Source organism: Pongo pygmaeus, chromosome 21 (genome assembly GCF_028885625.2).
Source record: "Pongo pygmaeus isolate AG05252 chromosome 21, NHGRI_mPonPyg2-v2.0_pri, whole genome shotgun sequence".
Taxonomy (NCBI): Eukaryota; Metazoa; Chordata; class Mammalia; order Primates; family Hominidae; genus Pongo; species Pongo pygmaeus.
The window spans coordinates 35404708-35427617 of record NC_072394.2 but is presented as its reverse complement, the minus strand read 5'-3'; the positions used below and the strand labels follow the sequence as shown (position 1 = coordinate 35427617).

The 22910-nt window shown below is 48.7% G+C and overlaps 1 protein-coding gene across 10 annotated transcripts; it reads left to right on the top strand.

The window, feature by feature from the left end:
• Positions 1-110: 110 nt before the first annotated feature.
• On the top strand, positions 111-22255 carry SUN5 (Sad1 and UNC84 domain containing 5). Of its 10 annotated transcripts, XM_054467057.1 has the most exons (14): positions 112-338; positions 1687-1745; positions 1946-2020; positions 3350-3416; positions 4470-4531; positions 6916-6965; positions 8236-8270; positions 9759-9867; positions 15774-15852; positions 17051-17166; positions 18923-19090; positions 19641-19727; positions 20875-21550; positions 21984-22255. In XM_054467057.1, the coding sequence occupies exons 1-13, from the start codon at positions 262-264 to the stop codon at positions 21028-21030; spliced, it is 1140 nt and encodes a 379-aa protein (XP_054323032.1). In that variant the 5' UTR covers positions 112-261; the 3' UTR covers positions 21031-21550; positions 21984-22255. The 10 variants fall into 10 exon arrangements, with proteins under 10 accessions (XP_054323035.1, XP_054323032.1, XP_054323034.1 ...); XM_054467059.1 differs by lacking the exon at positions 21984-22255 and having other exon boundaries at positions 125-338; positions 17051-17154; positions 20875-21050; XM_054467056.1 differs by lacking the exon at positions 21984-22255 and having other exon boundaries at positions 127-338; positions 4470-4603; positions 20875-21050.
• The last annotated feature ends 655 nt before the right edge of the window (positions 22256-22910 follow it).

Here is a 22910-nt window from a genome sequence, read left to right as displayed (position 1 = left end):
GCCTCAATTTTCCCATCTTAAAAAAGGAAAGTGGGTCACAATGGCTTCCTCTGGGAGAGGTTCTAGGGCCAAGCTGGAGACTAGCCCCATCCCCTGCCCCTCCACCCACGTGTTCTGTGAGGTCACAGTGCCAACTGCTCCACTGATCCTGGCAGATTCCACTTGGCACTTTTCAGGGGACATTCAGAGGCATCAGCCACTTCCTCCTCACCAGCTCCCAGAGATCCCCGCCTCCATCCCCAATCCTAAAGAAGGAAATCGATGCCACGGTCCTCAAGGAGCCCTGGGGACCCAGGCGCCCTACTCGAAGATGTGGCCCACAATCCCAGACCCCGGAGGTGAGGATGGCAGCCCCTCCCTTTGCCCAGCCCTTTACAGTTTACAAAATGCTGCCCTTCCACCCTGTCCTGGGAGGTGAGTGGCATTGTCAACTGTACTGTACGGAGACAGCCACCAAGACCAGAGAGGTTTGGCAGTGGTATTCCCAAAGTCTCCCAGCCAGGAAGTGGTGAAGCAGCCATCCTTCCTGCATGCATTTATTGAGCATCTACTATGTGCTGGGAAATGCACAGAGGATGGGGAACACGGTGTGGCACCAGTCTGATGTGCTCTGTTCCCTCATGGAGCTCACGGTCTAGTTCAGGAGACTGGTATGAAACAAGGAAAGAAGTATTTTGCCATCTTTATCTGTCAGAAGGCCTCTGGCTGCAGGTGACAGAAATTCCAACTCAAAATGATGCCTATCTCTGGGCACCCAAATCTGGGTGTATATCCCGAGAGAGTATACCAAACAATCCCCAAGGGTGAGAAAAGAAATGACCAGGTTAGAATGTATGTCTTTCATCCTTTTTTAATTTATATTCTTCAGGAATGTTATCACTAAATCTGTACATTTGGGAAGGGTAAATAATGTATTAGTACAATTGGGTGTATATATAATTTATTAATAAACCAATAATAAATACTCTGAGGGTATGATAAACAAAAATGATTAGAGACCTTTGACTTAAGAAATAAGGGAAAAATTTAAATCTCACATATCAAGAGGTCCCAAGGTGCAGGGGGCTCCAGAGTGCATTAATTCCTCAGTTCTGCCACCCAAGACCCAGGTTCCTGTCATCATTCTGCTCTTTTAGCCCCCTCTCATGGTCACAAGATGGCTACCACAGTTTCAGGTGTCACGCAGAAATGTGGCTGTCTAGGGGAAGGAGAATAAGCATTGTTTTCTGTGGGTCTCATTTAGCTAATCCTAAACCTAACTTTTCCCCCAAGTCCCTTACCTCATAACCACCCCACTACCCCACCCTACCTCACCCCTGCAGACTTCCTCACCCTTGAACCAATCACAGCACAGGGAATGGGAGCATGACAGCAGGATTCGACCAATCAAAATGGCCTAAAATCACATGGGGTAGGAGCAGACAAAGGACCAAAACTAGGCTTCTGCCAACCTCGGGGACATGGCGACAACCACCTGTGACTGCCACAGCAACCTGGGTCTTTTCCTTGATGGATGCCTGGATTTGGGATCAGCCAGACCTGGGCCTGTCCCTGAATCACAGGCTGGTGGTGTTGGGAAACCTTCTCTGCACCTCAGTTTCCCAGTCTGGAATGTGGTATGCACATTCCAAGGACACTATGTTCCTCATAATTGTAAAATGCGACTATTAATCTTATCATCCCCAGGATTGCCCAGCGAGGCCGGAACACCAGCAGGATGGCAGAGGACACCTCCCCAAACATGAGTGAGCAAGGACAGGTGCCCTGGTATTTTCATGGGCAGCTGAGGGGCTGAGGCTCAGGGATGTCAAACGGGCAATCTGGGGCTACCCAGCAAGGGGCAGGGGGCAGGGATGTTCGCACCAAGCTCTGGGTGCTCCCTAGGTCTTTGCAAGCACCAAATCAAGAGGCTGGCAGTGACATGACAGTCCTGTGCTCTCTGCAGATGACAACTTCCTGTTGCCTGTCCGCATCAATGCCCAAGCCCTAGGCCTGACTCAGTGCATGCTGGGATGTGTGTGTATGTATATACTGAATAATCGCCTTCGTCATCAAAATGGGTCTGGGGAGAGGGTCCAGCCTCAGCCCAGGCTGACCTGGGGGTGGCAAGGCCTGCCCTGGGCTGCAGGGGTGGTGGGGAGCTGCAGGTTGAACTCTGGAGTTCTGCCCATCAAAGGGGTCATTCCTGCCAATGTCTTTGGTGGCTGGAGAGGGGAACTGGGAGGGAGGCTTGCTGTCTGGAGGAGGAATTAACTGCCAACCCTCCTCTACCACCAGTCTGGCTGCTGGTTTCACCCATCCATCCACCTGTTGAGTTCATCAGTTCTCCCAGACCTTATTTCATAGGCACATCCACCCAGTCATCCCTCTTTCTGTTCATCCACCCATCCTTTCAGTCTCCCATTCTCTCATCTATCTCCTGATTCATCCATCTTCCAAGCCAGACAGCCATTCCCTTCCTTCTTCCATCCACCCCTGTGTCCTTTCACCTTCCCGTCCATTCTGAGTCCCCTACTTTTTGCCTAGCTCCATAGTGGGCATTCTGGGATGAACCAGACAAGGCCCCAGCTCTTGCCAAGCTCCCAGTGTCTAGAAATGGGCATTGTTACATTCCAGGCCTTTTGTGCTTCTGAGTCACGATTAAGTGTTTATCGGCCAAGCGCAGTGGCTCATGCCTGTAATCCCAGCACTTTGGGAGGCCAAGGCGGGCAGATCACGAGGTCAGGAGTTTGAGACCAACCTGGCCAATACGGTGAAACCCCACAAAAATTAGCCGGGCATGGTGGCACGCACCTGTAGTCCCAGCTACTCAGGAGGCTGAGGCAAGAGAATCGCTTGAACTCGGGAGGCGGAGGTTGCAGTGAGCTGAGGTCATGCCACTGCACTCCAGCCTGGGTGACAGAGTGAGACTCTGTCAAAAAAGAAAGAAGGAAGGAAGGGAGGGAGGGAGGGAGGGAGGGATGGAGGGAGGAAAAGAAAGAAAGAAAGAAAGAAAGAAAGAAAGGGAAGGAAGGAAGGAAAGAAAAAGAAGGAAAGAAAGAAAAGAAAGAAAGAAAGAAAAAGAAAGAAAGAAAGAATGGAAAGAAAGAAAAGAAAAGAAAAGAAAGAAAGGGAAAGAAAATGTCTGTTAACTGCCAGTGGCAAGCAGTGCCCACCTGTACTGACCTGTACTCACTCCAGGCTAGTGCATACCCATAAGCAGAGCCTGGTGCTCTCCCAGGCTCAGCCAACAAGTTGAGAGGGTCTGCCAGCTCCAGGGCCTCCCCCAGCCCCAGAAAGGTCAGCAGGTCCTTGTAGTGGGACAAAGATGAGGGCATAGTGACTCACTGCTTTTCTGTCTCCCGTACAGCCTGGTTCACCTGTTTTGCCTGCTCCCTGAGAACTCAGGCCCAGCAGGTTCTGTTCAACACGTGCAGGTGAGCAGGGAAGGCAGGGGGAGGGTGATGGGGAGTGGGAAATGGCAGCTAGGGACCATAACAGCCCCTCCATCAGTTTGGATCTCCCCTTGGTAGCCAGACCAGAAAAGCTATCCCAAACCTGGCTTTTATCAAACACTCCCACCCCAGAACCCACTGTGGTCCCCCATTGCTCCAGCCCCTCAGCCTGCAGTGTCCTGCAATCCTGTCCCACCCTTCCTTTCCAAGCTGCTCTCACTTGGCTTCCTGCCAGGGACCCATTGGGCCAGCAAGGCCAGGGTTCTCACTGCCTGGACACACGATTCCTATTCCTATTCCCACCTCCACACATTTGCACGTGCTGTTAACTTTTTTTTTTTAGACAGGGTTTCACTCTATCGCCAGGGCTGGAGTGCGGTGGTGCCATCACAGCTCACTGCAGCCTCTACTTTTCGAACTCAAGCAATCGTCCCACCTCAGCCTCCCAAGTAGCTGGGACTACAGGCACACACCACCATGTCTGGCTAATTTTTGTATTTTTTGTAGAGACAGAGTTTCACCATGTTGCCCAGGCCGGTCTCAAACTCCAGTGATCCTCCCACCTCAGCCTCCCGAAGTGCTGGGATTACAGGCATGAGCCATCACACCCAGCCCAGCACATGCTGTTCTTCCCGCCTGGAGGGCCTCACCCATTCTTTCCTTCCCTTTTCCTTTGCCGTCCTTGGAAATTCTTCCAAACTCCAGCAGAGATATCCACCTCATTCATTCATTCATTTGAAGTTTAAATTTTAAATGTTTTCTTAACGTCTATTCTGAGCCTAGCTCAGCCCTGCCACTCATGAGCTCCCAGTCAGGTGGGAAAGGCAGGCACCAAAACACTGCCAAGCTCACAGGGTTGGGAGCGTTGCCTGTGGAGGTCTTTGGAGGAGGGGACATTTGAGCTGAATCCTGAAGCACACATTTACCAGGGAGAGAAGAAGGGATAGGGCAAACAGCATGCCTACGGAGAAAGAGAGTGACAAGGAGGAGGGTGAACACTTGGCAGGGCCTTGACCACCACTCCCTGCCTTCCAGATGCAAGCTGCTGTGCCAGAAGCTCGTGGAGAAGACAGGCATTCTGCTCCTCTGTGCTTTCGGTGTGTCCCAGGGCCCTGCCCACTCCCAGGTCGAGGTATCCCTGGGCCCTGGCACTGATTATAGGACACTAGGCAAGACACTGCCCCTCCACGTGACTCAGTTTCCCCATCTGCCTGATGGGTGTTGTTGTGAGAATTATGAAATGAAATGATGACCATGAAAATATTTTAGAAGCCAAGAAATGCTTTGGAAATTATAAAGCTCTCCCCAAACCATGTTATGAACATTGTTATTCCCGCTTTCTGGGTTTCCATGGCTTCTTTCCAGCCACCACCCCCACCTCCCACAACACAGCTTAGCTTTCCCAAGCAAAGGAATCTCCTCCCTCCACTGAAATATACTGGCTTTGGAGTGGAGGTTGGGGGTGGGGGAAGGAGGGAGAATCAGCTCCCCATGGGAAAATTAACAGTGAATCCTAGAGAACCGTCCCGCTTTAAAATCCAACAACTAGGACTTTGATAAATAACACCTTTGTTGTTGTTGAGACGGAGTCTCACTCTGTTGCCAAGCTGGAGTGCAGTGGCATAATCTCGGCTCACTGCAACCTCTGCCTCCCGGGTTCAAGCAATTCTCTGCCTCAGTCTCCCGAGTAGCTGGGACTACAGGCGCACACCACCACGCCCTGCTAATTTTTGTATTTTTAGTAGGGATGGGGTTTCATCATCTTGGCCAGGCTGGTCTTGAACTCCTGACCTCATGATCCACCCGCCTTGGCCTCCCAAAGTGCTGGGATTACAGACGTGAGCCATCGCGCCCAGCCTAAATAACACCTTTATTGTGATGCTATTAGAAATGGGTTTCTTAATTTTGTTTTCAGGTTATCTATTGCTAGTATATAGAAATACAGCTGACTTTTTGTACCTTGATCTTGTATCCTGCAACCTTGCTGAACCCGATTTTTAGTTATAACACAAGGCAAGATACCTAACCTTGGATCCCTTAGAATTCTAATGCAAGATCATGTCATTTGCAAATAGTGGTAGTTTAACTCTTTTCTGCATGATAATCTGGATGACCTTTACTTCTTTTTTGTTTTTTAAGAGAGGGTCTGTCTCTGTCACTTAGGCTGGAGTGCAGTGGTGCAATCATAGCTCACTGCAGCCTGGAACTCCTGAGTTCAAGTGATCCTCCCACGTCAGCCTCCTGAGTAGCTAGGACTATAAGTGTGCACCATCACCCCCAGCTAATTTTTAATTTTTGTTTAATTTTTTTTTTTTTTTTTGGAGAGATGGAGTCTTGTTGTGTTGCCCGGTTTGGTCTAGAACTCCCAGCCTCAAACCATCGTATCTCAGCCTCCCAAAGTGCTAGGATTACAGGTGTGAGACACCACGCCTGGCCTACTTTTTCTTGACTAACTGGCCTGGCTAGAACCTCCAGTACCATGTTAAATAGAACTGGCAAGAGGAAGCATCCCTGTCTCATCCCTGATCTTAGGGGAAAAGCGCCCAGTCTTTCACCATTAAATAGGATGTGAGCTGTGAGCTCTTCATAGATGGTCTTTATCACAGTGAGGAGTTTCCCTTCTATTCCTAGTTCGTTGAGGGTTTTATCAAGAACAATAAATAAATTTTAAAGGCTGTTTTTGTTTTTTGGTTTTTGGGGTTTTTTGAGACAGAGTCTCTGTCGCCCAGGCTGGAATGCAGCAGCATGATCTCGGCTCACTGCAACCTCTGCTTCCCAGGTTCAAGCGATTCTCCTGCCTCAGTAAAAGCTGTTTTTTTTTTAGACAGGGTCTCACTCTGTTGCCCAGGTTGGAGTGCAGTGGATCACAGCTCACCGCAGCCTCGACTTCCTGGCACAAGTGATCCTCCCACTTCGGCCTCCGGGTAGCTGGGACTACAGACGTGCACCACCACACCTGGCTAAATTTTATTTTATTTTATTTTTATTTTTTTGTAGAGATGGGGTTTCACCACATTGGCCAGGCTGGTCTTGAACTCCTGGGCTCAAGTGATCTGCCTGCCTCGGCCTTCCAAAGTGCTGGGATTACCGGCGTGAGCCACCACACCCAGCCAAGACTTTTAAATAATGGCTTGAACGGTGGCTTTTCAGCCAGCATGGAGGTCATAAAATGCAGAGTGCCTTGTTCTCTTCGCCAATTATCCCCAGTAGAATTGGAAGAGGGAAGGGGGAGCCACAGATGACTTGGTTTATGTGCCACGTATTACACATTTGATATCATCTGATCATGAAGTGGATATTATTGTTATTCCTGTTTTACAGAGGAGGGAACTGAGGCATAGAGCATTAAGTAATTCCCCCAGTGTTGCACAATGCTGGCAAGTGGCATAGCTGGGATTTGAACCCAGACGCCCTAACTCCAGCACCTAGGCTCTTCATCTTGCATGTTAAATGGCTCATTCTTATTCTCATGGCCTCACAGGATTCTGGATGTTTTCTATTCACTTACCATCGAAAATGAAAGTCTGGCAGGTGAGTGTGCACCCTCCTCAGGCCCCACGGCTGACTGGTCTCACCCTAACCAGTCAATATCACCTCCATAGCTCCACTCATTCTCACCAAATCAGGCCCCTAATCAGTTCCTGACTTGACCCAGATCCAAATATCTCCCTTCATCGTGCCACCCACCTAGAACCCATCTCTTCTGCCAGAGATGACTTTCAAAGATTGGATGCGATAGTCCCTCCTCCAAGACGGCTCTCCTGTCATTGACTCTCAGGGATGACCCATCTCTCCTTTCTCAAGGCCCCATTAAAGTGGGCTGGTGATAACAGGGAACACATTTCTGTACTTAAGGCAGCTTGTCCTTCTGCTTAACAGCAATTATACTCATTTGCTTTTGGGTTTCTGAGGAGGAAGGAGGAGGAAATAAGTGGCGAAACTCCCTACTTGAGGTCTGCAAAAAGTCTCAGAGGACCTCAGAAGGGGGATCTGAAAGGCCTGTCCCTCCCTCTCCTCTTTTCCTCCTTATGAACCCCTTCATATCCATCAAGGTCCAGCTAAAATGTCACCTCTTCTAGAAACACCCAGGCAGAAGTGGTCACATTCCTCTTTCCTCCTATAATTTTCTGTGGTCATGACCGTCTCTCCAACTGTACTGGCAGCTTCTTGAAGGAAGGAGCCAGGTCCTATTCACCACAGCAATGTTTAGTTTGGTGCCAGCAACAGGGTTGCCACTATCAATGTTGGGTGACTGGATGGCCAGATGGGAGTGTGCATGGAGAGAGAATGGATGGGAGGATGGACAGATGGAAGGTTGGATTTGATGGATGTAGGACTAGGGGAAAGAGATAGGAGGCTAGGTGAATACATGAATAGGTGAATAGATGGATGAAATGATGGGTGGATGGAAGAGCAGATGGGATAGATGAGTGGATGGGTGGGTTGGTGGATAGACGGATGAATGAAAGAGTGGTAGATGGGTTAGGGTATGTGGATTGGAGTGTAAATAGATGGGGGAAGTTGGGGAGTTGGAAGAACCGATGGATAAGGGAGGGTGGGTGGGTATAAAGTTGGATGGATGAAGGTGAGGATGGATGGATAAAAGTGTGGATGGATGAATAAAAAGGACAGTAAATTAGAGTTTGGAGAAATGATAGGTGGGTAGATGGTTGGAAGAGTCAACAGGAAAGTGGATGAATGTATGGGTTTATAATTGTGGGAGAATAGATGGATGAAGTTCTCCTGGGGCCAGATTAAGCCATCTGAAGGAGTCCCCTTACTTTTCTCAATACTCCCCCAGGATGACAGCATAAATGGTCCACTGCAGAGCTTAAGGTAAGAGGAATCTTCTGGGTAACCATATTATTACCTAAAAAGCAGAGCTATAGCCAGAATCTGGAGTGTATTGGCTACAAATGTAGGCTCTGCAGTCAGATCAACCTGGGTTTAAATCCTAACTCCCATACCTTCTATGTGGCTGACCTTAGGCAAGTCACCTCTTCTCTCTGGGCCTTTGACTCCTCATTTATGAGATGACGCATAACACCCATCTTGCTCTTGGCAATTATGGTTGCTAAAGAAGACGCAAAGTGTCTTGAATAGTTCCTGACCCATAGTCAGTGCTCAGCAAATGGTAGCTGAGAAGAAATTTTAACCAAGACACCACCTGATGGCAGCATCCTTAATTGCAGACAAAATACTCAGGAATATTTGGAAGGAATGAGCTGGACATAAAGATATTCCAAGCAGAAAGAAGAGAATGAGTAATGTTTTAGAGATAATAACCTGATGAATAGGTCCAGAGAAGGGCCTAAGAGAGTAGGAAAATCTGAAACTCATTCTTTGAGAGCCAACTAGCAACGGGAAAATCTGAGGGTAACAACAACGCATCACAAATCAGCCCGTTCTTAGACACTTCTCAAAAGAAGACATTTATGCAGCCAAAAGACACATGAAAAAATGCTCATCATCACTGGCCATCAGAGAAATGCAAATCAAAACCACAATGAGATACCATCTCACACCAGTTAGAATGGTAATCATTAAAAAGTCAGGAAACAACAGGTGCTGGAGAGGATGTGGAGAAACAGGAACACTTTTACACTGTTGGTGGGACTGTAAACTAGTTCAACCATTGTGGAAGTCAGTGTGGCGATTCCTCAGGGATCTAGAACTAGAAATACCATTTGACCCAGCCATCCCATTACTGGGTATATACCCAAAGGACTATAAATCATGCTGCTATAAAGACACATGAACACATATGTTTATTGCAGCACTATTCACAATAGCAAAGACTTGGAACCAACCCAAATGTCCAACAATGATAGACTGGATTAAGAAAATGTGGCACATATACACCATGGAATACTAACGATGATAGACTGGATTAAGAAAATGTGGCACATATACACCATGGAATACTATGCAGCCATAAAAAAGGATGAGTTCATGTCCTTTGTAGGGACATGGATGAAATTGGAAATCATCATTCTCAGTAAACTATCGCAAGGACAAAAAACCAAACACCGCATGTTCTCACTCATAGATGGGAATTGAACAATGAGAACACATGGACACAGGAAGGGGAACATCACATTCTGGGGACTGTTGTGGGGTGGGGGGAGCGGGGAGGGATAGCATTAGGAGATATACCTAATGCTAAATGATGAGTTAATGGGTGCAGCACACCAGCATGGCACACGTATACATATGTAACTAACCTGCACATTGTGCACATGTACCCTAAAACTTAAAGTACAATAATAATAATAACAAAAAAAACAAATCAACCTGTTCTTGTTATCACTCCTTCCTGATAAGGTTGTACCAGGAGCAGGTGCGACATCACAGTGGGGAAATCCAGGACCTCCGAGGTAGCATGAACCTGCTCATTGCCAAGCTCCAGGAGATGGAAGCCATGTCCGATGAGGTGAGATGCTGGCCATTCTGCCCCAAACATCTAATTTCTCTTTGTTTGATGTCCTGTTTCCTATACCTCAAGTCTTCTTTCTTGGTTTTATCTCTCATTTTGAGGGAGCACATCCCCCAGTGACTTTCAGGAAAACAGTGAAAGAGTATATTTTTAGTGCTTGTATGTTTAAAAACATCTTTTTCTATCCTTGTACTTGGTTGATAGTTTGGCTGGGTACAGAATTCTAAATATGAAATAGTTTCTCCTGAGAATTTTGAAGGAAGCTCACCACTGTATTATAGTTTATACTGCTGCTAATGAGAAGTCTAATGGCACTTTTATTATTGATCCTTTGAGTATGATCTATGTTTTATCCCTGGGAGCTTATAGAATAATCTTTTTGTCTCTAATGTTCCTCATATAACCTGGTTTGGGGTTTGCTGAGCTTATTAAATCTGTGGGTTCATATTTTTCAATAGTTTTGGGAAACTTTTACCTTTTATCTCTTAAAATATTTCTTCTTTCCATTATCTGTCTCCTTTCCTTGGATTCTAATTACACCTATGCTAGGCCTATGCTTTGAAAGCCTTTAGAGTGCTTTATGTGATTCCTACGCTATTACCTGGTTTGTTTTTTCATTCTTTTTCCGTATGTGCTTATGTTTTGATATTTTCCTATTAACCTTTCTTCAGGTTTACTAATAATCTTGCATCATTCTGTCTCTCCAATTTATTATTAAATCCATGCATTTAGTTCTTTTTTTTTTTTTTTTTTCTTTTTTAATGGAGTCTCCCTCTGTCGCCCAGGCAGCTCACTGCAACCTCCGCCTCCTGGGTTCAAGCGAATCCTATGCCTCGGCCTCCTGAGTAGCTGGGATTGCAGGTGCACGTTACCACGCTCAGCTAATTTTTGTATTTTTAGTGGAGACAGGGTTTCACCATGTCGACTTGGCTGGTCTTGAACTCCTGACCTCAAGTGATCCACCTGCCTCAGCCTCCTAAAGTGCTAAGATTACAGGCATGAGCCACTGCATCCGGCCTTAGTTCTTAATTTCAGATACTGCATTGTTTAGTTCTAGGATATACATTTGATTTTTTTCCACAGACTTTAATTCTGTGGTGAAATTCTCCAACATTTCACCTATGTTGTCCATCTTTTCCTTTATTTTAATTAACACATTAGCAACAGTTATTTTAAAAATCCTTGTCTGCTAACTCCAATATCTGGATCATCTGTGGCCTCCGTTTTCTGCTTTTTATCTTGGGTATCAATCATATGGTCTTGCCTCCTCAAGTCTAGTAACTTTTAGTGGTTTCTCAACATTGTATACAAAATAACTGTAGCTGTTCCAAATTATTATAATTCCACTAGAGAAAGTTCCCCTTTTCTTTATAAGGAAGATGAAATAGACTGGTCACTTCTATCTAGACGTGCATTAAGCTAGTTCAGACAGACCTGGATCACAATTTTTAGAAAATTTATCCAGAGGTTTTAAGCTGAACTCTTTAGACTCCTTCCCATGCAGCTTCAAAAATTTGGCAACTGTCTTAGTGGCAAAGACTTACCATATGTTCGAGGCCTCACAAGTCTCCAAATGTGTCTCTCACCCCTGCATGAATGCAAAAATCTCTGTGCCTGGTGGCAGCCTTCTCTGCCAGGGGCAAACTTGGATTCCTGGGTTCTAATTGTGCCCAGGATTGGTTTAGTGCCCCCAGGTGACGTGCAGCTGAAGCACAGTATTGACTCACCACCACCCCTTCAAGGGCAATGGATCTCAAAGTATGGCCCACGTGCCTGCATCATCAGTATCACCTGGGAAAATGTTAACAATTTGAATTAATAGGCCTCACTCTGACCTTCTGAATCAGAGGCCCTGAAGATGGAAACCAATCATCTGTGGTCCAGCAAGCCTTCCAGGTGGTTCTGACACATACCAGAGAGAATCACTGTTCTAAGGCCTTTATCTCTTGCTTGTTGTGTTTTGGGGTGCCCTCCCTCAAAGGGACTTCGTTTCCTAAGCACTGTGAAGATAGGAAGTTTTATTCTGCTTTTCAGAAACGCTTGAAGTGGCCTATAGCCTCCTATAGTCTTGAAATTCAGTTAATACCTTGTGAAGAAAAGTGGCCATATTTGAGGCTCCTCAAGTCCCCAGTTTTGTTACTTTAGCTCACCATTAAAAACTTTGCTTCTCTCTCTTTCACCAGTAGCAGCAGCCCATCGTCTGGCCTAAGCCCAGATCCTTAGCCCATGCCTAGAATCGTCAAATGCCCCCAGAGATTTAAAACAAACGGACAAAAAGTGCCAGCACATCTCAGAACGGTTCTCTGCTCTGTAGAATTATAATTCATCTGGTCCTTGTTGCTTCCACAGACATGCCTATGGGCTGCCCACCCTTTGGAACCCGTCAATCTGGAAACTCCTGGCCTTTGGGCCTAAGAAATGTTATTTATTCATGTGACTAAATTGGTGATTTCCCACAGCAGCATTTGCTCTATTCTCATTTTTGAAGCTACTGTTGTTTGAATGTCTGCTCCTGAACAATTATAATTTTTTTTCATATCATTGGGTGAACATATATACTTATTGGTCTTGGGAGTAGAAACAACTAGGAGTGGAATTGCTGGATCATAAGGTATGAGTGTGTTCACGTTATTAGATGCTGCCAAATAGTTTTTCCATTTACGCTCCCATGAAAAGTATATGCAAATTCCAGTTGTCCCACATCCTCACCAACGATTGGTGTCATATGTCTTTTTTACTTTATTCTGCAGGGTGAGAAGTGGTATCTCACTATGACTTTAATTTGCATTTCTGGTTGTTAATAATGTGGAGTGTCTTTTCATGTATCCAGCGGCCATTTGGATTTTGTCTGTTGCCTTTTGGGGGAGAGTGCCATTTCTTATTGACATGTAGGAGTTCTTCTGTGTTCTGGGTAAACATATTTTATTGAATGTACATATTGCAAATATCTTCTCCCAGGCTGTAGTGTGGCTTTTCACTGTCAGTGGTGATGAACAAAAATGTCTAATTTTAATTAAGTCCAGTGTATCTATCTTTTTTGTGCAGTGCTTTGGGTATCCTATTTAAGAAACCTTCACCTGTCCCAACAGAGCCCCTCTGTTTTACCCTCTCTAGAGAATAACTTCTAGTCTTCTACTGGGGTATAGAGAAGTCACTCAGCTTCTCAGAGTGAGAGGGAGTCCCCAGGGAATATGCAGATTCCTCTTAACTGTCTTAACACCCAATTCTCCACCCCAATTTCAGAGGCACCTAAGGCCACCAATCCTGAGCTTTCTGAGGATGGCCAGTTTCAGATTCAGATTTCTCATTTCTGCTAAATCAGTGGTTCTCAATTGGGGATTATTTTGCCTCCTGGGGAACATCTAGCAATGTCTGGAGATATTTTTGGTTGTTACAGTGTGAGGAGGAGATGCTACTGGCATCTAGTGGGTAGCCAGGGATGCTTCTAAACATCCTACAATGTGTAGGACAACTTCTAGAATATTACTGCTGTCTCCAGGGCCACTGCTGGGACACATTGTGCCTTTTTGCAGACTGGAAAAAGCTTCCTGTGCTGGGCAGATGAATTTGCAAAATGCACCTTCCTCCAAATCAAAGAACAGGTGAAGAGCTGAGTTTCAGCCCCCACACAGGGCCTCTTAACTGGGAACCTTTCTGCAGTGCACAACGTGCACAACCATATGCAGCAGCCTGGTTTTCTCCTCTCCTGTGCTTCCTATTCATATGGGTTTGGGTCTTTTCAAATCCCTTTACTGAAGCTGTAATGGAGTGTTGGGAGAAAATAAAATTAGATGATGTCTTCAATCCATCATCTTTACCTAGAAGCTGAATTTTTAAAAGAGTTCACAGAGGTAAATTCCACTGTGCAAGATTCAGCAAAACTTTGCTAAAACTCATCTTTATCTTTAATTGTCCCAAAGTCCTAGGTCTCCAGTGCCCCTGAATCTCCCCTCTAAGCTCTGTTCAGACAGACCCAGGAGGAGAGACCATGTCAGTCACTCACCATCAAGTGAGGCTCTTGGCAGGTGTTTCCTCTGCAGTGGGGAGGGAGGCCCCGCTATGACTTACAAAGGCAGTAAGGCATAGTGATTATAAGGAGTGGCTCTACAGTCAGGCTGCTAGGCTTCGAATTTCATCCCCACCACCTATAAGCTGTGTGACTCTGTACCTTCTTTGTGCCTCAGTTTCTTCATCTAGAAGATGAGTTGTAAGGATTAAACATGGTAATTCATGTAAACTTAGACTAATGTCTGTCCTATGGTAAGTGCTCCCTAAATGTTTGTTGCCTTTAAACAAAGGTAGAACCCAAATGCATACACTAATCAATGTGCAATCATTAAGTGCCTACTGCGTGCTGGGAATCCAGGATTGGGGATCAACTAGAGCTCGTCCTTGCCCTCAAGGCAGTCCCAGCACCTGTGGATCCCAGAGAAGACGACTGCACCCAGCCTTGGGGCAGAGAAAGGGTGGGGGCCATCAGGGAAATTCCTTGGGGTTGGCGACCCAGTTTTGAAAAGTAATAGGTGAGACTATTGTCCCCAGCCAACAAGGGGAGGAGTTGGGGATTTTTTGCCTTTTGCAGCTGTGTAACCTCAGGCAGGTCATCAACCCCTCTGAGCCTCCAGTTTGCACATCAACAAAATAGAATCATAATCACTGCCTTGTAACACCCTGGCTATTGTTCTGGTTACCATTGCCGCATAGCAAACCATCCCAAAACTTAGTGGTGTAAAACAACCACTTGTGCTCAGGGATTCTGTGGGTTAGGAATTCAGACAGGACACAGTGGAGATGGCTTGTCTGTGTTCCATGGTATCTGGGGCCTCAGCTGGGAAGACTTGAAGGCTGGAGGTGACTCTACATCTGGGGCTGGAATCATCTGGATTCACTCATGTGACTGGAGATTGATGCTGGCTATCAACTGGGACTCAGGGCTGTTGATCAAAGCACCCATCTGTGGCCTCTCCGTGTGGCCTGGGCTTCCTCTTAACATGGCAGCTGGCCTCCAGGAGTGGCTGCCCCCAGAGAACCAGGCAGTGCTGTCCATTTCTTAGGACTTAGCCCCAGAAGTCACACAGCATCACTTCTGCCGTAGTCATTAGCCCAGACTGGTGGGAAGGGAGCTTAGACCCCAACTTTCAGTGGGAGGTCACACTGAAAGAAGATCTGGAATGGGAGACCTTGTTGCAGCCATTTTTGGAAAACAGAATCTTCCACCACTGTGAAGAGTCTAATAAAAAGAACAGCTGGTATTTATTGCGCACCTACTGTGCTAAGTGCTTTGCCATCTGCATCTGGCAGCAGAGTGGAGTGGTTAAGGGCCTGAACTCTGGAACCACAGTGATCGCTCTGCCTCATACCAGCTGGGTGATCTTGAACAAGCTACACCTTTGTGCCTCAGTATTCTCATCTTTAATACAAGGATGATAATAGTGCATACTTCTTAGGGGTGCTGGGAGGGGATAGGGTGAGCATATGTGAAGCCGAGAATAGCCCTGGCACATAGTAGGGGCTTTATAGATCCACAGTGGGAGGTAGACACGATTATTGTCCCCATCTTACAGGTGAGAAAATCGAGACTCAGGGGGGCAGTAACTTGCCCAAGACCCCACAACAGTAACGGTTGGCGTGACGTCAGAGCCCCTGCCTGAACCTCACTGAGACTCCAGGACCTCCATATGACATCTGGTCACAGTGGACTTGAAAGCACCCAGTGAACCCAGGGTGGGGTCAGGATGGCTTTGTGTCACCTGGGCTTCACAGAGCCACAGGCTTCCACAGGCAGGGGAGGGCTGTTAGGGAGAGGACAGCGTCCTGCAGCCCCCGTTACCTCCCGTGGACACGTGGGGATCACAGTCCGTGACAACACACCAGGGCACAACTTGTGTTTTCTGCCTTCTCAGCAAAAAATGGCCCAGAAAATAATGAAGATGATACACGGAGATTACATCGAAAAGCCAGACTTTGCCCTGAAGTCTACAGGTAGGTGACCCCCTTCCCCACCATCTGACTGCCTCAAGTGTCCTTGGAAGCTCTACACAGGGTGGGTTTCAGTTCTGGTGTGGTACTCCCTCTGCCACTGGGAAGTTCATCCTCAGAGCTGACCTCTGCTCCCAGCTGGTTTTCTTGCTACAATTTTGTTTTCTCTCAAGGGGCTCTGGGACGGGGTGGGGTATGGGGGTAGGGGTGGAGTGGGGTGGGAGGGAACACAGGAATCCACAGACCCTCAACATTATAGATCTATAAAGCCCCTACTATGTGCTTGGGCTGTTCTTGGCTTTACCTCTCCACCACCGCCACCCACCACTCTTCTCCAAACCCGGTGCTGGGCACACAGGTCAACAGGACAGAGCCATCTCCAACCCGCAGTCAAGAATCAGTGCTTCGGCCGGGCGTGGTGGCTCACGCCTGTAATCCCAGCACTTTGGGAGGCCAAGGTGGGCAGATCATGAGGTCAGATCGAGACCATCCTGGCTAACATGGTGAAATCCTGTCTCTACTAAAAATACAAAAAATTAGCCGAGTGTGGTGGTGGGCACCTGTAGTCCCAGCTACTCAGCAGGCTGAGGTAGGAGAATGGAGTGAACCCGGGAGGCAGAGCTTGCAGTGAGCCAAGATCACGCTGCTGCACTCCATCCTAGGCGACAGAGAGATACCACTTCTCAGAAAAAAAAAAAAAAAAAAGACTCAGTGCTTCAGGGCCAGGCGCGGTGGCTCATGCCTATAATCCCAGCACTTTGGGAGGCTGAGGCATGCGGATCACCTGAGGTCAGGAGTTCGAAACCAGCCTGGCCAACATGGAAAACCCTGTCTCTACTAAAAATACAAAAGTTAGCCAGGCGTGGTTGCGGGCACCTGTAATCCCAGCTACTCGGGAGGCTGAGGCAGGAAAATCGCTTGAACCCGGCAGACAGAGGTTGCAGTGAGCTGAGATCGCGCCACTGCACTCCAGCCTGGGGACTGAGCAAGACTCCATCTCAAAAAATATAAAATAAAATAAAAAATAATAGCCACCATGATTACCATTATTAATATGGCTGTAATCCCATTTCCTAGAGGAGAACAAGGCCAGTGACTCATCCAAAATGCTCACCCGGCACATAGTGAGGGCCCATCAGTGGCGTCTCCTCCCCCAGGCAGAAGCCCGGCTGCTTGGCTGAGACCCCCTTCTCCTATACAGGGGCCAGCATTGACTTTGAGCACACGTCAGCCACCTATAACCATGAGAAGGCCCACTCCTACTGGAACTGGATCCAGCTGTGGAACTACGCACAGCCCCCAGACGTGATCCTTGAGGCAGGGGGGATGGCGGGAGATGGGACAGCGGCAGGGGAGTGTTCCGGGCAGGGTTTGGGGACAGGAGCTGGCAGAAGAGGTAGGGGGTGGGAGCAAAGGGAGTAGGGGCAGGAGCGGGGTTAGAGGTAGGAGCAGGAGACAGATGCAGGGGCAAAGGCAGGGAGCAGAAGGAGGGGGCTACTGACAAGGCGGGGGCTGGGGAGAAGGCAGGGGGCAGGAGGTGAGAACAGACAGCAGGGGCTGCTGGGGCTAGGGTAGGAGTGAAGCAGAGGGACAGCTTGCTTTGGCATTGGAAGGGACCCCACCACTCAGCCCTTAAGACTTGAGGGTCAGAGAAACCTCAGGACTACCCTGGGCATGGGCCAATCATAGACCCATTTTGCAGAAAAGGAAACTGAGTCTCAAAGAGCCAGGTCACTTGACTGCGGCCACACAGCTGGTCACTAGTATGTAGCAGAGCCAGAGTTCAAACCTGAGCTCTTCACACCTCCAGAATTCTGCCTCACAGATGAGGAAAATGAGGCCCAGAGAAGGAAAGGGCTTGTCCTGGTCACAAAGCAGGTGCCTTCATTCAGTGAACACCGGCTGAGACTCTCATCCCAGTGGCCGACCGTGGGTGATGCCAAAAGGTCACAGGCCACTCATCTGTGGGTTCTACCTTAAGGAGCTCCAAGATATTGGCACTCGAGGTCAAGCTGGGGCATTGGCCTTGCTCAGCTTGGATGGGGCAAGGGGCTTCCTGGTGGACGCAGCCGAGGACTAGCAGATCCACAGGCAAACAGAACCCAGGGGCACAGGTCAAGCACAGGGCCCAGGAGTGCAGGGTGGTGCACACATCCAGGCTGGGGCGGGGGGCATGGGGGGCAGTGGCTGGGTTGCAAAGGGCTGGCTGCAGTCAGGTTTGGAGCAGTAGTGAAAAGCAGCCCAGCCAAGACTCTGCCCTTCCTGGGCCCTCTCCCAGCTCCAGCCTAACTGAGCTCTCCAGGTCCTCATATCATCAAGCCTGGCTCGCCCCTGGTCCTTTCCCGTGCTGTTCCCTCAGCTCCCTTTCCCAGCTGGCTCCTCATCTCCCCTGGCCCCAGCTCCTCAGGAGGCCTTCCCTGACACCCACAGCCCCCTGCACCCCTGGGCTAGCATCCACTGTTCAGATAAGGACTGTCCATGCCATGGCTCCAGAAGCTCAGAACCTACCAAGTAATTGCCTTTCCTGGGTGATTTCTGTCAAACCTCTTTCTCTCCCTGGGCCTGTTTCCCCCTCTGTGGGGCAGGAGATTGTGGTGGTTAATGGCAAGTTCCAAGGTCAGATTCCCTGGGCTGCACTTCCAGCTCTGCATGGCTCTCGACCAGTCATTGTCCTGCTCCCCCAACTCAGTTTCCTCACCTTCAAAACGGGGATAGTGATGATGCCTAAGTCATGGGGTGATTGTGAGACCATGTAAAGAATAATGGGAGGGATGAATGACTGAATGAATAAATGAGTGAGTGAGCAAATGAATGAATGAATGGGTGCCAATGGGGAGTGGGTGGAGGCTGGGAGGCCCCAAGCAGGCCCCTCCCTTACTGCATTGAACTGAAGTAAGGCTTACCCCTGCATGGGTAGTCAGGAGAGCTTCCTGGAGGGGGTGGCACTTGAGCCAAGCTTTGGAGACAAGAAAGGACTGGCTCACCCAGGAGGGCCCAGGAAGTGCAGGGGATCAAAGGTGGGATGATCCCCCTACTCACCCAGCATATCCCTTATTGTACTTGCCTCTTCTAGCCCAACGTGACACCTGGCAATTGCTGGGCCTTTGAGGGTGACCGCGGCCAGGTGACCATCCAATTGGCTCAGAAGGTCTACCTGTCCAACCTCACGCTGCAGCACATCCCCAAGACCATCTCACTGTCAGGCAGCCTGGACACCGCCCCCAAGGACTTCGTCATCTACGTGAGCACTCCCTGGCAGGGAGCTATGCTTAGCTAAAGGGACAACCTTCCAACGGTGGTATTCCAGGCCTGGGGTAAACAGTGTCTGCACAACCCTTGCAGGCTGGAGGGGCTGAATGCAGCTTGGTTAAGGCTGGAAGTGGCCAGGGCTGGGGTCCAATTTCAGCCTTCAAGGGTAGGGGATAAACAGCTACTCTATTTCAAACCAAGCTTTTCAGAGCGAAGATCATCTTCAGAGACCATGGAGCCCCCATTTTGCTAAGAAGGTCCGAAGCATTATCTGAACTGTCTCAGTGAAATAAGGTCCAGAGAAGGATCTGGGAAACACCCTAATCCTACAAGTCAATGGCAGAGCTAGTCATAGACCCCCAGCCTTTGACTCCCAGGCCAGTGCTCTTTCCTGTTCATTACACTGTACCGCAGTGAAACGGTGCCCAAACAGGTAGTGAGCTCCCATCCTGGGGAGTGTGCAAGTCCCCACTGGAGAGGGGAGACACCCTCTGAAGGCCCTGCTTGTATCTGACACCTTCACCTTGGTTCTGGTTCCACAGGGCATGGAGGGCTCCCCCAAGGAGGAGGTGTTCCTGGGGGCATTTCAGTTTCAGCCAGAAAACGTCATCCAGATGTTCCCACTCCAGGTACCCGCGAAGAGCTGCCTGTGCTGAGCACCTGCTGAATGCACAGTGTGCAATCTGAACCCAGGGACCCCCTCTTCATCCCCCAGTATCCCCAGGAGGTGCCCAGTCATGACTAACCTGTTTGACAGGCAAGGAAACTGAGGCTGAGAGAGTAGGATCCGCTACCCAGGGCCAAGTGAGACTCCAGGGAGATCCCACCGCCTGTGGCCATGTCCCCTTTTCCCTGATGTGCCCGGGAGCCCTCTTGCTGTGTTTCTTCCCAGGGACAGCAGATGCTGAGCAAGAGGTTCCCATTGGGCAGGGGCTGCTGGCTCCAAAGGTAGAGTCTCCATAGTGGGTGGCCCCATAATCATCACCTGATCCAACCACAGGTAGGGAAACTGAGGCCTGAAGGAGAGGGGTTTGGAGACAGAAGCAGGTCGGGAGGAGTGACCACTGGAATGGCCCTGGGGCTTGACAGGGTGAATGTTCAGGCTTGGTAATCAAACCCATATTGGCCTGAATCTCTGCCCAACCACAAATTATGTGTGAGCTTGGGCCGAGCCCTGCTTCTCTAGAGCCTCAGTTTCCCCTTCTGTCATTCCCTGGGAGGTTGAAACCATTCCGTGAAGGCCAAGCCCGCCCCACTTTTTGCACTAGATAGGGAGAGTAATAAACGCAGGCTCCACCCGCTCTTGCTTGGCAAAAACGGGGAGGGGGCCTCACTTACAGAGCACTTACTATGTGCCAGGAGTCTGTGGATGAGCTGCCTCTGTGAATGATTCTCTTCTAGAGGCTGCCTGGCCCCAAAATCTCATTTCATGCCCACAGCAATCCTGGGAAGCAGATATTACCACTCCCATCTTACGGGCAGGGCAGGGCAGGAGTGGGAGACTGAGGCCCAGAAAGGATGGAGGTTTGCCCAAGATCCCACAGCGCTAAGGCCGGGACATTTCCTTACTCACAGCATGTCTGTCCTTGGCCTCAGCATCTTCAGTAAGAGCTCCTGAATATCGACTTGTTGTGAGGCCTTGGGACAGTCCATCCTCCTCTCTGGGCCTTAGTTTTCCCACCTATGAAATGGGAAAGTTCTCTTCCACTCCCCACCTTTGGAAAGGCAGGGTGGGAGTCTACGGGTGAGCTGCCTCTGTGACTGATTCTCTTCCAGAACCAGCCGGCCCGGGCTTTCAGTGCGGTCAAGGTGAAGATCTCAAGCAACTGGGGGAACCCAGGCTTCACTTGCCTGTACCGCGTGCGAGTGCACGGCTCTGTGGCCCCGCCCAGAGAGCAGCCTCACCAGAACCCCTACCCTGAGAGAGATTAAAATTTATTCTTTACCCCCAGACCAAGTCTGAGTGTCTTTTGGCCCCAAAGAGAGAGAGTGGGCTAGCCTTTCCCATCTGAGCATTTGATGGTTAGCAATGGTTGATCCCATTCCGGGTGCCCAGGCACCTTCTCAGCAGCCCCAGGAGACCCCATTCACGGATGAGGACAGTGAAGGCTCCAAGCAGCAAACTGACTTGCTGCAGATGACAGACAACAAATGGCAGCTCCAGGATTCAAACCCACGCAGTCTGACTCTTGCACATGAGAAGCCTTTCTTGCTTCAAGTTAAGCTCTGTCCCCAAACTGTGTGTGACACTGGTCAAGACCCTACCCTCTAGGAGCCTTGGTCTCCCCAGCTATAAAATAGGGACAGGATTATGACTATTGTGTCAGACAAGGTGATAGATGAGAGGTCCCAACCCTACCCACTGTGGAGTGTTTCAACATCATACTGACAATTTACTGTGTGACATTGGGCATGTCAGACACCCTCTCTGGACTTCAGTTTTTCCAAGTATGTAAGTATTGTTTCCCAAACTTCAGTCACTCGTATTTTGTCTGTGTAATCTTTGCCATAGCTGAGGTCCGTCCTGCTCTAGTATTGTCTTGAGAGCTTCTAGAGGTGCTAAAAACAGTGCCTATTCCTGGTACCTACAGCAGCTGTGTGCACAAAGCTCTCAGCACAGAGCATGACACATGATAGGTGCTGGGTAAATGACCCTCAAGGTTATTGTCAACCTCTGGCCCCAGGCAAGTGATAGGAGGCCTAGTCCTCTGGGAGGGGCTGATTTCTAGAATAGGGCAGGTCTTGGCCCAGCTGGAATGGCAGCAGGAACTGGAGCCTTCGAGGGAGGGAATTCCTAGCAGGCAGGGGCAGGGAAGTGAAGATGCTGGCACAGGGCCAGCTGGGCATTAGAAGGGTGGACAGATCGGAAATATGCTTGTCTCCAGGGAGGGCCCCTGCACCGGCCCGTCCTGCTGCAGAATCCACCATTCTGGCCATCTGCCAGGCCTCCACGCCAGCACACGGGGTTCCTCCAGCACCTGGCCCAGGCCCATCTCTGATGGGCCTCACAGTGGAATGGGCTTCAAGGGGTCGCCTCACATCCCTGCTGCTCCCTGCTCCTCCCAGCAATCAGGGCACCTGGAAGCCACACACGTCCAGCCTGGCATCATTCGGGTAGTTTTTCTGTAAACCATTCTTGTTATTAAAAAGCCAAATCAAACTGAGGTTTGCTAAAAAGCGAATCCATTGAAAAACCCCGTTTCCCCCACCCCCACATGCCCCTCCCAGGCTCACTCCTCCAGCTGGTCTGTGTTTTTTCCCAATCATTTGTCTTTAAGTGTCTTTTGTTCAACAGATTTTCTTGAAAATATTATCAACTCAATGTTTTTCTTTATGGCATCTAAGTTGTGTGCATTGTTGGGAAGGACATTCTCAGTTCCAAGTTTATGGACATATACTCCTATATTTTCTTCTACTAATCTTTTTTTTTTTTTTTTTTTTTTTGAAACAGTGTCTCACTCTGTCATCCAGGCTGGAGTGCAGTGATGTGATCTTGGCTCACTGCAACCTCTGCCTCCCAGGTTCAAGCAATTCTCCTGCCTCAGCCTCCTGAGTAGCCGAGACTACAGGCGCCCACCACCACACTAGGCTAATTTTTGTACTTTTTGGTAGAGACGGGGTTTCACAATGTTGGCCAGGCTGGTCTTCTATTAATTTTATTATACACACATTTTATACATACATATATATGAATATATATACGCTTGTTGGTGCATAAACCCACACAAGATATAAATGTATAAAAGCTCCTTAATGCATCTGGAATTTATTTTTGTGCATGGTGTGAGGTAGGGAATCTAATTTAATTTTTG